The sequence below is a fragment of the Echinops telfairi genome, unplaced genomic scaffold (assembly GCF_000313985.2).
Source record: "Echinops telfairi isolate 266 unplaced genomic scaffold, ASM31398v2 ScPeMD7_20;HRSCAF=75, whole genome shotgun sequence".
NCBI lineage: Eukaryota > Metazoa > Chordata > Mammalia > Afrosoricida > Tenrecidae > Echinops > Echinops telfairi.
The window spans coordinates 14,535,632-14,551,150 of NW_022103917.1; the positions used below are offsets into that span (position 1 = coordinate 14,535,632).

Genomic DNA, 15,519 nt, shown 5'->3' on the forward strand with positions numbered 1-15,519 from the left:
GCAATGAATGTACAAATGTGCTTTACACAATTGATGTATGTATGGATTGTGATAAGAGTTGTATGAGCCCCTAATAAGACGATTTAAAAAAAAGAGAAATTTATTAATATGTCTCCGTGGGAACTCCCAAACACAGTAGACATAACCTTCTTGAGCTGACCACTCTGCCTTGAATTTAACTGGTCCAGTAGATTGCCTCGGAAGCCACTCACTATTTTTCTTGGATCCTTTTAAGAAGACACCCTAATGAGTTGAAGACAAGTATATTCATGAGAGAACGTATTTGCAGCCATCTACTGATCATAAAGGCATATTTGAACATGTTTGGTTTGGAATAATCCCATGCGTGCAGGAACTGGAACCCCCACAGCACTACTTTTTGGCTAAGTTTCATATGGCAGATATGATGCAGGTTGTTCTACATATATGATCTTGTTTCATCCTTTTAACAGCCCCCTGATTTAGTCTTCTTACTGCTAGTCTCTTTTTATAGATCAGGCTCTGAAGCTCTGTAAGATCTTCAGTCTTCTGTTTAATAAGGCAGGGGAGTGTACTAATATGTTATTCTGCAAAATTATCCATGCAAGACAAAATAAAAAAGACTTTTTTGATTAAACACGGTTAATCAGAACCTCCTAATCTCTGAGCATTTCTTTTAATCAAGCTTTTACCATTCTGCTGCATAGTACTCAGATGATGGTGATGCATTTAAAATCGAATTATTTTAAGTAATGTTGATATAATCAGCATCCTATATTTTTAAGTTGTGGCATTAATTCTTGATTATTACCTGTCAAGTCTATATTCTTATTCCATCGACTAATAGAATTAATTATCAACCTGAACCCCATTGATTATCAATTTATTCATTCTGCACTCACTGTGTGCCAGTAAAAGGGATAGTCACCAAAGACTGAGTTTTGAAAAAAAAAAAAGCACAGTGAGAGAGAAAGATTCATCCTTTAAGAAACTCCCAGGTTTTTACAGAAGTCTGTTTTAATTCCCTTAAAATAATTTACTACTTTAAATTATATCATTTTATATTTACATTTATATATATATATTTTTTCAAAAATCTTATGGAGGATTATCATTCCCCTTTAAAACATTATGAAACTAAGACTAAGAGTGATTACAATGATTTACCAAAACCTAGACTGCACCTAGCAACAATCACCTGGCTTGTAAGAGAACAAGCCAGAATTTGAATACTGAATTGTTGGATTTTGAAGCATATGCTTTCCCCCACTATACCATTCTATCTTCTGTGCAACTTGTGCTCAATGTGATACTGTAAAACCAAGTAACGAGAAAAGTTTTGGCAGAGTAGACTAGGTGCATTTGACCCTGAAACGACTCAGGTTTAAGAAACATCTTATAAAATACATAAAAATCAGTGGTCTTTGAACGTAGTCTTGGTCATGTTTTCAGCATTTTCTACTACACAGAAATCATTGTTTGTTTCTTCCGTTTGAGCCATGGTGTTTACTAGGACATGGATGTGATGCAGTGAATGGCTGACTTAAGATAGAAGCAAGTTTTCATTCTTGTGCTTAGTTACTCAGATGATATAAAGGAGGAATGTTTGACAAATTCAAAAAGACACTTAATGGAAGTGTTCCAAGGAGACTCTGAGAGCTGAAAAAGCAATAGTTGTATGGGCTGAAAATCTTACCATAATGAATGAGGGCAGGACTGCAAAGTGGAGACCCAAAGCCCTTTTGTAGGCCACTGGACATCCCCTTGCAGAGGGGTTTCAGGGAGGAGATAAGCCAGTCAGGGTGCGATGTAGCAATGATGAAACATACAACTTTCCTCTAGTTCCTAAATGCTTCCTCCTCCCCCACTATCATGATCCCAATTCTACCTTGCAAGTCTGGCTAGACCAGAGGATGTACACTGGTACAGATAGAAACTGGAAACACAGGGAATCCAGGGCGGATGATCCTGTCAGGACCAATGGTGTGAGTGGTGATACTGGGAGTGTAGAGGGAAAGTGGGTTGGAAAGGGGGAACCGATTACAAGGATCTAAATGTGACCTCTTTCATGGGGGACTGACAACAGAAAAGTGGGTGAAGGGAGACGTCAGATAGGGCAAGATATGACAAAATAATAATTTATAAATTATCAAGGGTTCATGAGGGAGGGGAAAAATAAGGACCTGATGCCAGGGCCTTAAGTGGACAGCAAATGTTTTGAGAATGATGAGGGCAATGAATGTACAAATGTGCTTTACACAATTGATGTATTTTTGGATTGTGATAAGAGTTGTATGAGCCCCTAATAAAATGATTTAAAAAAAAAGAAAACATTAGCATCAGGATGCTTTTTCATTAAACGCAATAATGTTAAGTCATTTGTTAGAAGCTTAACTTTCCCTTGACTGGAACTTGGCTGACCTTTAGTGACTGTATTCTAAGCTCTTCATTGACATTTTACAACATTAGCTCCAGAATTGTAAAGCTAAGGACCTTAGCAAAATTGATGGTTAAAAAGTGAGCCTTGGCAGACCAATCTGACTCCCGTTTTGATAGGATTAGAGGACCAGTGGATAAAAGGCTTAGGAGAGATGTCCTATCTTTGGGCTTTAACAAACTTTTGATTCCACATTTCATGAAGTTTTAATTGAAATGCTTGAAATTCCAGATGCTCCTGCCAGAAAAGCAAGAAATTCTCTGCTCATCCCTGATTGAATTTTGTATGACTTAGAGCAGTGGTTCTCAACCTTCCTAAGGCCATGACCCTTTAATCTAGCTCCTCATATTGTGGTGACCCAACCATAAATTTATTTTCGTTGCTACTTCATAACTGTAATTTTTCTATTGTTATGAATCAGGCGAACCCTGTCAAAGGGTTGTTTGACCACCCCAAAGGCATTGCTACCCACAGGTTTAGAACCGCTGGCTTAGAGAGTCAAGAATGCTCTATTCTATTTTATATGGTGCTGCAGTGACTAGTGAAGTGATCGTGCTTCTGACATCATTTGAACGGGCTGGGATTAACACTATCTAAACCTGGACCATAACTCCTGCATCATGACCCCAACTACTTAATAGCCCTCCTTGTTATTTTGATACCTTTGTTGTTTGGTTTATCCCTTGTCCCACCCCCGTTTTTTCTCTCAGTTTCAGTGGCTTTCTTTTTGTGAAGGTTCTATATTATTGGAAGTGATTTTGACACCAGGATAGCTTAATGATTATATCTGCATCAGCACAACCAACTTTGAAAAAGCCTGGCACTGTGTTCATTAAATTGCCCCCTAACATACTTTCATAGTTTCATGTTTGTTGTGTTGATACAGATATCTTGATGTAAAGGAAGAATAAGTCCAAGCCTAGCCACGTTTAAAGAGGAGCCCTGGTGGTGTACTGGTTACACATTGGGCTGCTAGCTTCAAGGTCAGCAGTTCAAAATCACCAGCCAGTGTCCAGGAGAAAGATGAGGTTTCCTTCCATAAAGAGTTCCAGTCTCAGAAACACAGGGTTGCTGTGAGTTGGAGTTGACTCAATGACAGTCATTTTTTAGCTCTTCACGGAGGTAGAAAACAGCTGATAAGTTTGAAGTTCCCACAGAAATAGGGCTTTTACAAATGAAAGAGGCACTGCCTTATAAGAACTTACATTTAAGTTCTGTATTTGTCCAAAAAAAGACAGAGGACAGAAGACAGGCTTTAAAAATTAACTTGTTACTCTTAGACTCTTTAGATTTAATAATAAAATAAAATTAGAGATGACCCAAGTCTTTACAGATTCTAGATTTTGGCTTTCTTTTTCTTCCTTAGGATTGAACCAGCTTCCCTTTGACCCTGCTAGCAACAACGAACCCTTGCAGTTTGGTAGTGCCAGTGGCCCTCTGGTCACAGAAAGCCTCATTGAAAATGGAGGGGAATCAAGCAAAAAAAGAAAGCGAACAAATGCTCCTTCAGGTAAGTTAGGTTGCGTTGCACTCTTCAAGTCAGTGTTATTGAGTTAACATTTTTCTAGAACCTAGTGTGTGCTGCTGACTCTGCTAGAATATGTAGGAACTACAGAAATGAGAAATAGCCCCTTGCCTTCAAGGAATGTGTTGTGTTGCTATTTTGTGCTATCAAGTCAATTCTAATTTGTAAGCATATATGTGGATTACCTCAATGTCAAGACAGAGTTGTATCAGTGATATCGTGAAGATGCATAGGAGCATATGTATGTGAGAAACAATTTAATCAGATTTGGGGATCATGAAAGTTTCATGGCAAAAGTGGCAATAGCTGCGCTTTGAAAAATGGGCAAACTTGAGACAAGGGGATATGGGAAGGAGCATAGGTTCAAACAGAAGGAATTGCATGAGTGAATGATTCCACTATACATTTCTTTTTGGGTCTACATGTAGCCTTTACTTCTACTTAAAATAGCTATATCTATTTGCTTATCTCAAATCCCTACCCCTGTTTTCCCTAAGTGTGTTTTAGGCACTGATAGGTCTCTCAGAACAGCTGGTGAACAGATTTTTCTAAATCTCTCTAACAACTGACATTTTAGTCTCTCTGCAACCCCACCCCTTTCCCCACCCCGCATGTCCCATTAGCCTATTTGCATATAGAATCTCCTAAAAAGGATTGAGGAAAAACTAGGAGAACCAGATTTTAGCTGATCACTGGAGCTTTTCTGCTCCTACAAAGACTGATTGTCTCAGAAACCCTTAGGCCAGTTAGACTCTGTCCTATATATAAGGATAGCTGTGAGTTGGAATTGATTTGATGGTTGTAAGTGAAGTGAATCAGAACTGACTTGCTGATAATGAATATTATTATCATGATCATTATTAGTTAGGAGACCCTGAGGGGAACAAGTTCAGCTTAAGCACTCAACTATTGAAATTTGGCAGCTGCAATTCACCCACAGGCACCTCAGAAGAAAGGCCCAGCTATCTACTTCCAAAGGGTCATGCCATTGAAAACCCTATGGAGAGCAGTTCTACCCAAAAACACATGGCATTACCATGAGTTGCAATCTACTTGAGAACAGCCCCCCCCCCCACTATTTTTAAAAATCATTTTATTAGGGGCTCATACAACTCTTATCACAATCCATACATACATCAATTGTGTAAAGCACATTTGTACATTCATTGTCCTCAACATTCTCAAAACATTTGCTTTCCACCTAAGCCCCTGGCATCAGCTCATTTTTTTCACTCCCTCCCCGCTTCCACCTCCCTCATGAACCCTTGATAATTCATAAATTATTATTTTGTCGTATCTTGCCCTATCCAACGTCTCCCTTCACCCACTTTTCTGTTGTCCATCCCCCAGGGAGGAGGTTATATGTAGATCCTTGAAATCGGTTCCCCCTTTCCAACCCACCTTCCCTCCACCCTCCCAGTATCGCCACTCACACCACTGGTCCTGAAGGGATCATTCGCCCTGGATTCCCTGTGTTTCTCATTCCTATCTGTACCAGTGTACACCCTCTGGTCTACCCATCTTTGTAAGGTAGAATGGGGATCATGATAGTGGGGTGGGAGGAAGCATTTAGGAACTAGAGGAAAGTCATATGTTTCATCATTGCTATATCACACCCTGACTCAGCCCCCCCCCATTTTTATCATCATCATTATTATATGATTCTATTACGAACTTCATCCTTTTGAGCATCATCCTGTTTCATATTTTTAGGTTAACCATTAGGGATATAAATCACATATATATGAGTGTATATGTATGTATAAAAATTATCTGCCTTTTTAAGGTAGTTATTTAACATATTATGAACTTTTCTTGCTCTTTTAGGGCATAACTGAAATCATTAGTTATTGTACTGAACTGTAATAATCTATTCTTTTCATGATCTACAAAGAAATATAAGCCTTTTACCTATGCACTAAGTCATCCAAGACTGTTAATGGTTTTTTGGTTATCACAAACACATATTTGTCCTTTCTCCTTTTTGCAGACTGCAAGAATTTCTTGTTTCTTTCAGTGTCCCTTCATTAAGTAGCCCTGTTTTGCTCCTTCTAATTGGTTATGAACTTAAAAAAAAAGAATAGCAGCCAGTCCTTCAAGATGGTGTGTTACATGGGTAAGGTAGATGAGTTTATTAAGTAAGACTTAAATCTGTTCTAAGTGGCGCCTACCACGGATAGAGTGCACGGAAATTTAGTATATCAACTTTAAGACATCTCTTAGCTGCTCTGAGGATTTAGTTTTGTTTCATGTTTGATTACTTAGGAATTTGTCAACACTGGTCCTGATACGTGATATGTAATTTGAGACACTGCCTTTTGAACTGTAGTGAACTCATGAGGATGTGAAAGGGTACTACTTATATCGGAACTTGAATTGTGAACTTTCTTATTCTTAATGAGCTTATTTAGTGAGAGCAAATTAGGGATTACAAAATGTTAACAGATTAATCCATCATTAACCACATGCCATTGAGTCAGTTCTGATTAATGATGACTCTATGTGTCAAAGTTGGACTGTGCTCCACAGGGTTTTCCAGATTTTACCTATTTTTCCCCACCAGACGTAGTTCTTCAGGTCTTTCTTCTGAAGCATCCCTGAACCATGGAATCTTAGAGTTTGAAGGATTTTTTCTTGCTGTTATTGTTAGCTGCTATTGAGTAGATTCCAACTCACAGTGAAACTATGTACAACAGAGTGACACACTGCCTTGTCCAACAACATCCTCACAATTGATGTTTGAACCCTTTGTTGCAACCCTATGTCATTCCATCTCATTGAGAGTCTTCTTCTCTTTCACTGACCCTCTACTTTACCAACCTGATAATGTGCCCTAAATATGGGAAACAGAATCTTGCCAACCTCACTTCTAAGAAACATTCTGCCTAAAATTTTTCCAATTCAGATTTGTCTGGTCTTTTGACAATCCATGGTACTTTTAATAGTCTTTACTAACCCCATAAATCAATGATACTGCTTCATTTTGGGTGTCCTTATGCACTGTCCATGCCCTGGTGGTAAGTAAGCATTGCAAGGTCCCTGGTTCAAACCCACCAGCTATTCCTCAGGATGAAGATAAAACTATCATCTCCAGTAAAGATATACAGCTTCAAAAACCCTATTTAGGGTCACTGTGAGTCAGAATTCACTTCATAGCACAAGTATTCAAAGAAGGTGTCAACTCTCTTGGAGTGGTAGTTTAACTAAGTGATAATTATGACCATCCATTTGTAAACTTAGTTTTATTTCTGCTGCCTTCTCTCATATGCCTCTGTTTGAAAGCTAGGCTTGTGCTTAAATATGTGATGCCCAGTACTAAGCAGTGTTGCTTTATTTCATAGCCCAATATGGAATGGGGGAATCTTCAAGAGTTTTCATTTGCAATAATGCATGATTCCCGAGAGTTCAAGCTCTCTGGGAGACCTATCACTATATAATCATTTGTTTTGGTGTGCTGGTTCCTTTTTTCTTGGTGTGTATCATACATGCTGCATTTTAAAGATGTTCAAAAAGCCAAAGAGGAGAAATGGTTTGAGCTAAAGTACAATAGAATCCCTTATAAAGTTATGTTAGTCAAAAAATTGTATTAATCATTGTGATCAATTTGGACAATAGAAAAGTGGGTGAAGGGAAACAGCAGTTGGTGTAAGACATGGGGGGATTATAAATTTATAAATTATCAAGGGTACATGAGGGAGGGATGGTGGGGAGAATGAGCTGATATCAAGGGCTCAAGTAGAAAGAAAATGTTTTGAAAATGATGATGGCAACATGTGTACAAATGTTCTTGACACACTGAATCTATGTATGGATTGTTATAAGAGCTATAAAATCCCCCAATAAAATTTGTTTTTAAAGTTATGTTAAGAGGACTTACAGAAAGTATCTAATATTTACCATAGACTCTTAACCCATTTTGTCAGATTTTCTTTAGAATTTCTGAAAATCAAAATGAAACTTGGCAAAGAAAAAGCCAGTGAAGAGTCCCAACACCACCAAGCATAGGTTATTACAAGGAAATAGCCCGGCACAGTGTTTGATCTGGCGTAGTATAGGAGTGGGTGATCATGGGAAGTTGTTTAATCGCACTTAGAAGAGAAGTATAAAAATGGGATGAACACTTATCTGCCTGGTGGTATTTTTGTTTCCTTTCTTACCTAGAATAAGGGCAGTGAACCAGGAAACTTTTTTATGACACTTCTAGCCCTTTGATATATCTGAAACACACAGGGCTGAGACTTTTATTTCACATATACTTTGAAGTCCACAAATGAAAGCATTGATTGTTTTTAAAGAGAGAAAATGCCACCATTTTATGTCTTGGTGTGTGGTATTTCGAGCATGGCATCTGAATTATTATATTGCCAAAGGCAAGAAGAGCCTATTGTTTCCTCAGATGGAACTGAAATAAGAAAAAGAGTAGGCTAATAGCCCGACTCAGTTTCTTCAGTCCTTTGGACATTTTTATCAAATTATAGTTTCAAGAAATAAAACCATATTTTAACAATAGGAGATCAACAAAAGTAAGCTACCTTCTTTCTTTCTCAGGTCTGATAGAAATTCATTGTGATTTTTTTTAATCTTCAAGGCAAGGTTGGGGGAAATGGAGGGAGGAGACCACAGATGGTACAAAAGAATCAGCCTAGAAAAGTAATAAATAAACCTTCCTTAAAGTGCCCCAACCCTTGGAATACCTTTGGAATGACTGTGTGATTTCATTGTCCCTACATCTTAAGAAATCCTTTTGTTAGTAGACATGAAGTTATTGTGAGCCAGCTCTGGGTATTGGTAGTGGTGTTGAATCATAGTATTTTAGAGGTAAGGGTAACCTTGTCTATCATCTTTATGAATCATGAAAGTCCCCAAGAAAGGATTTGTGTATACTCACACATCAGAACTAGTTAGTACCGGGCCAATATAATTATTTACACCTGGGTAGGTGTGTGGCATGTGATTGGCTCATTTTTACTGATGAATATGTATCTATAACCTATATGGGCCTGTTTCCCCCATACTAATAGTGTTGCATGGTTTTTGGCCCACTAATCCATGGGTATGTGAAGCCCCATATCTGCTACCTTTGCCATGCAGAGGTGGGCTCTTTGATCTTGAGATAGAAAAGGAGTTTGAGATTACAAAACACCTGTAAGGTGATTTCCCCAGCAGTTCAGAAAAAAATCACAGAAGAAATTCTGTGACACCTGCTCACTCAACAGGGAACAATTTCTGCCCCCCACTCCACTCCACTCCACTCCACTCCACTCCACTCCACTCCACTCCACTCCACTCCACTGAGTCCTAGTGGCACTGTGTGGTAGTTACATAATTTGGTGTCAATTAAGGAGGATTAAGAGTGAAGGGGTGGAGTCTAGTCTGTCAATCGAGTTATAGCCAATGAGACCTCTGTGTGAGCATGGCTTTCTCCTGAGCATTCTGAAAAATCGGGTATTTCCTCCTTGGAGGCAGGAGACAACTCTCTTTGTCTGCTCACTCCCTGGAAGACATTGCAGCTGACAAGACACATGGAACTACCCGAGTGCCCTGAGCTGGAGAAGCCACATGGACCTGCCCTGATGCAACCAGACCTCTGATACGGGAGAAGCCATGTAGAGACCACTGCTACTGCTGAGATGCTTACAATGCCACTGGATCCAAAGACTTTATTCCCACTGGCCTGTGATCTTCCTGCATTCGGTGTCATTGCATGTGTTTTGTGAGTTTGAAGAGGGCTTTATAGATTGGTATCAAACATATGGGCTAATATTGGACTTATGGGCTTGGATTGGACTGGGTTGAGATGCTTTCTTAATGTACAATTACCCTTTGTATAAAACTCTCCTTTATACACGTATGAGTTTCTATGGATTTGTTTCTCTAGTCTACCCGGACTAACACACGCTGGCTGTCAGGTAAACATTGGATTAACCTTAAGGTCAGCAGTTCAAAACCATTAACCACTCAAAGGGAAAAAGTTAAGGCTATCTGATCCTGTGACGATTTTCAGGCTCAGAGCCCGGTATATGGTCACCATGAGGCAGTGGTTTTTGTTTTGTTTTTATCTCCAACTCCACCCCTGAGAACCACTCTAGTAGTTGTTTACCATCCAAATATAAGACAATCTTATAAACATATTTTGGCTGTGATTTACACTTTGTTGCATAATTTTGCCTAGAAAAATCACTTTCAATTTCTTAATTGTTGGGTAAAGATTTGAATGGAAAAAAAGAAACCTGTTTCAGGTTCATTAAAACTCAATTTCACAGTATGAGGAGTCTTTGATTTCAGGAGGTGGTTTTCCTCTCCTATTAGTTAATAAACTTATGAAAACAACGGTCATTCTTGTCCTTGGGGCCTGTAAAGACTCATCTGTCCTGAATAAGAGAAAGTGACATACTCAGACAGGTAGATTACTGAAGACTGTGGTTTTAGTCTTGGATGTACCATTTATTATTAATCCTTTCACCTTGAGTAAGTTCTATGCTTCTTTAATGAGGAAAATGTTTTGAAAACTATTAGACACTACTCTTCGGATTTTTCTTCAAGCTTATTAGGATTTGAGAATATGAAGTTCTCACACTGTTTTTCTCCTGTTTCTGATTCAAACTGAGAACAAAGGCAGGAGGGAAAGGTCATGTGAGCAATAAAGTGTGGGATCAGGTTCATGAGAGGTAAAACTAGTTTAAAGAATACGACTTGAACCTAAGGCTTAATGAGGCATCTTATCATATCCAGCGCTAAATCTGTGCCAGTATCATTGAGAATCATAGCCTGTGTCACACACTTCAGTGAGAGCTGGGTGAGTCTGTTGACCTGCCCTTATAAGGCAGAGTCTGAGCCCTGGCTAGGCTCCACTCACTCTGTATTAGAACCAAACTAAACTTGCTCCCATCTCCTGGGTTTCTGAGACTGTAACTGTTCACAGGAGTAGAAAGTCCAGTTTTTCTACCACGGAGCTCTTGGATCAGACTATCAACCATGAGGATCCTTAGCCCAATGCGCAAGCACTACACCAAGAGAAAGAGCATGATATAAGCTGGGGGTCAAAAGGATTCAAAAGCCAGATCACAGTGATCAATTCAGAAAGGAGCACTTAACTTGTTTTCTATTTCCTCCAATCAGATAATTCATTGCTTCTTTAAGCCAAGAATAAGGAAGGGTGGTATAAAAGCCTAACAAACTTTTGTAGTACTCTCTGCTCCCTACCTCCCAAACAAAATAGAAAGCCTCTTCTTCGCATGGAAAAGTGAGAAGTGAGACAAAAATATTACTCCCACAAATCCTGACATTGCTGCTTATTTCAAGAATAACAAGAGTTGTGGAAAACAAAACTCCAGGAATTGATGGGATACTAACTGAAATGTTTCAACAAGTTAATGAAGCACTGGAAGCATTCACTCATCTATGCCCAGAAATTTGGAAGACAGCTACTTGGCCAACTGACTAGAAGAGATCCATATTGGTGTTCATTCCAAAGTAAAGTGAACCAATAGAATGTGGAAATTATAGAACAAAATCATTAATATCACATGCAAGGAAAATTTTATTGAAGATCATTCAAAATTGGTTGCAGCGGTACATCTACAGGCAGCTGCTAGAAATTCAAGCCAGGTGCAAAAGAGAACATGTAAGATGGATAGCATTGCTGACACCAGATAGACTTTGAGTGAAACGGAGAATACCAGAAAGATGTTTACTTGTGTTTTATTGACTATGCAAAACCATTTGATTTTGTGTAGATCTCAAAAAACAGCAGGGAAATCACATCTGACCTCCTCTGGCTACATAATGGACAGGAGGAATCTAACTTCAACCCAAGGAATGCAACTCCATTTTATCCCACTTTTACTTTATTCTGACATCAACCATTCCTTCTATAGCACTCTACTTCTGTACTGTAGTTAGTTATTCATTTCAATGGCCACACAGAACTCATACACAATACTCATGTTAAAGGGGGCTCATAGTGAAGGTAACAAGCCAGGATCAGATCAAGTACAATGTATCTGAGAGGAATTACCGAGTGGAACAGAGGGCAAGCATGATAGTGGGACAGGAGGAAGGTGAAAGGAAATAGAGGATAGATCTAAGAGGTAAAAGCTATTTATAGAGGTATACGTATAGGTATGTATATATGTAAATATATTAATTGATAATGATAAAGATATAGGGCAATGTACATATATTTATATGTATTAGGATAGCAGACTGTCTTTGGACCTCTACTCAAGGACTCCCTAACACAAGAGTACTTTGTTCTAATAACCTGGCACGCTTTGATACTCACTTTCCCAATATAATTGCTTAAGACAAAATGGATGCATAAGCAAATGTAGTGAAGATATAGTGTCTGGGATCTTAAATGCTTGAAGTTAAACAAACAGCTATCTAGCAGAGAAGCAACAAAGCCCACATGGCAGAATCACCCCAGCATGTGTGATCATGAGGTGTCGATAGGATCAGGTATCAGGTATCAAAAGATCTAAAACAATCAATTATATCTAAGTAAATGAGGTATTTTGGAGTGGAGACCCAAAGCCCATCTTTAGACAATTGGACATCCCCTCACAGAAGGGTCACAAGGAAGGGAGGATTCAACCAGGGTGCAATATAGCATCGACAAAACACACAATATTCCTCTAGGTCCTGAATGCTCTTCTCCTCTCCCCCCGCCCCCACTATCATGACCCAGTTCTACCTTACAAATGTAGTTAGACTGGAACACATACATTGGTACAGATAAGAACTCTCAACACACAGAATCCACGACAGATAAAACCCTCAGTAACAGTAATGGGAGTATTAATACCATGAAGGGAGGAGGAGTGGGGGAGGAGGAGGAACTGATCACAAGGTTGAATATATAACTCCCTTCTAAGGGAGATGAAAAATAGAAATGTAGGTGAAGGGAGACAATGGATGGGGTGAGATATGAAATAATAATATATCATTGATCAAGGGCTAGTCAGGGTGGGTGGTTGGGGTAGGGAGGGGGGAAAAAAAGAGGAGCTGATACCAAGGGCTCAAGTAGAAAGAAAATGTTTTGGAAATGATGATGACAACATTTGTACAAGTGTGCTTAATATATTAATTGAATTATGGATTGTGATAAGACCTGTAAGAAGCCCCCAATAAAATGATTATTAAAAATATAAACCAATGGAAAAATTATTACCCACTGCCATTGAGTCAATTCTGACTTTGCTTAATTCTATGAACCCTATTTGTAAGAACTTCATTTTAATGAGGTATAGATTAAGTGGCAGTTATACCCTTGCTATGAGTTAGCATTCACTTGATGTCAATGGAAGTGATGCTCCAATGGTACCAATGTTCACTAACATAAAATGACAATAATGAGGTCTCTAAGGTGAACCAGAGACATATATAAACCATAGATGCATGGAAGGATTTGGGGCTTGCACCTAATTCGAACCCCAATTTAAGAAAAATTATTTCTTATGACATGGGCCTGCTTGTGCTTTCCCTCTTGAAGAGATCACTGAAGAGGGGTGCTATTGTGAAGTGTGGTGAAGAAACTAGATGGTGCCTGGCTATCAGAAAGAATAACATTTGGGGTCTTTAAGGCTTGTTTTCAATCAAGCAGCCATCTACATTAGGCATCAACTAAGGCAGCAGTTTTCAACCTATGGGTCGCGACCCCTTTGGGGGTCGAATGACCCTTTCACAGGGTCACCCGATACCACAACATGAGGAACTGTATTTAAGGGTCGTGGCATTAGGAAGGTTGAGAACCATTGAACTAAGATCATATGGAAGAAGCACACCAACCTGTGTGATCAAAGGATTGTAAATAATATAATCCAAATCTAAAGGAGGGAATGGCATCAGAGCTTAAATTGTGAGCACCTGGTTTGCAGAAGGCTATGGTTAACAGTGGAAACCCAAAATCCATTTGCAAGATCCACACATGTATTAAGCTGCGGTGAACTGCCTTCAATCATAGCTGAGGGATGTGAATAGCTCTAATATCAGACAGAATATTGTAAAGTCAATTGTGGTAGATGTAGTTAGGTCAACATGTAATATTTTGTCATTTGATCTCCCTTTTGATCGCTTTTAGGGCTGTTTCAGTTTTTGTTTTGTTTTTTAAAAAGGTGAACATGAAATACACATAGATTAAGTCTTTGAATCCCATATGACCATGAACCAGAGATGTATATAGCCTTGCTAACAAGAATGCATTGGAAAGTAAATTGTTGCAGATGTAGTTAGGTTAAAATTTAGCACCCTGTAATTTGATCTTCCTTTTGTTCCATTTAAATTTGTTCTTGTTTTTAATATGTTCTGCTTTGCTATTGAGGTTTTTTATACGTTTCACTTTGTTATTCTTGTTAATTACTATTTTAATGTTTTCTTGTATATGGAATGCAGGATAGGTAAAGCTATAGAGAAAGTAACTGAAATAATGGTTCCTTAGGGTATGGAAGGGAATGTTGGGGGGAAATGAGTGCTCATAAAAGTGAGTACAAGAATGAAGAAAATGTCTTAAAAACTGATTGTGGCTATGACTGCACAACTCTTATTGATGTGATTGAACTGTTTGTGTGATATGTGAATTATATGCCAATAAAATTATTGGGGGGGGGCAGGATCAGAAAAGTCAGGATGCCCCTCTGTTAATAGTTCACATGCCCTATTTACATACATAGTTTCAGGGGAAATATTTAACGTGACTCCTTTAGCCAAAGTCTCAAACTCCCACCAAATGACCTTTCGGTGCTTGTGTGTGGTGAGAAGGTAGGGGGAAAATACAGATAGGATTCACCTGGAAATAATTGCTAACATAATTGCCTAGAGTGGCACCCTGCTGTGTATAAAATAAGCCCTTTGTGAAGCAGAAAGGGACAATCTCATTACCAGCAAGATCCAGGAACAGAGTGTGTCCTCTGGATTAGACACCTGTGCACTAATCCTACTGGACCTAGATGACAGCTATACCATCAACAGAAGCAGAAGCAGAACCAGGAGCCAGAACATGCAACAGAGTGATGGATTTCTTCACCCACAGAGCAATACTTTTGTGTAGGAAGCTGGCTTGTGGACTGGGGTGCCTCTGGGCACTTACTTTGGGAAATTGGACTTGCTGACCTATGGAAGTGGAGCTGAATGACTTCAGGCTAATGCTTACTGTAGTGAGGTGCTTCTAGGCACTTAATTCAGATGGCTGGGTTTGCTGACCCACGGAGATTGAGGTGAATGCCTTCTGGATGAGCCTTATAGCAGAGTGGTATACCCCTTTGGGCATTTATTAGCAGACCTGAAACTTTGTAACATGTCCTGATAAACTACCCTGAACATTTCTTACTCATATGACAAATTGTTGCTTCCTTTATAAACCCTTTAATCATTAATTTTTTGAGGTTCTGTGTAGCCCATTCAATGGATGTCAGAACCCACACAGATCAAGGACAGAAGTAATTTGAAGGATTTTTTTTTAATTAATCAATTTATTGGGGCTCATACAATTTATCACAATACATAGATCAATTGTGTAAAGCACATCTATACATTTGTTGCCCTCATCATTCCCAAAATTCTCTTGCCTCCTGGGTTCCCG

General features: G+C 38.9%; 1 protein-coding gene across 1 annotated transcript in view; it reads left to right on the forward strand.

Moving 5' to 3' along the window:
• The window catches only part of ENOX2 (ecto-NOX disulfide-thiol exchanger 2), a 363,165-nt gene that overhangs the window by 129,200 nt on the left and 218,446 nt on the right, over positions 1-15,519 (forward strand). The window contains exon 2 of the mRNA XM_045288355.1: positions 3,783-3,926. Within this exon, the coding sequence (XP_045144290.1) occupies positions 3,783-3,926 (144 nt within the window). The remainder of the gene's footprint in view (positions 1-3,782; positions 3,927-15,519) is intronic.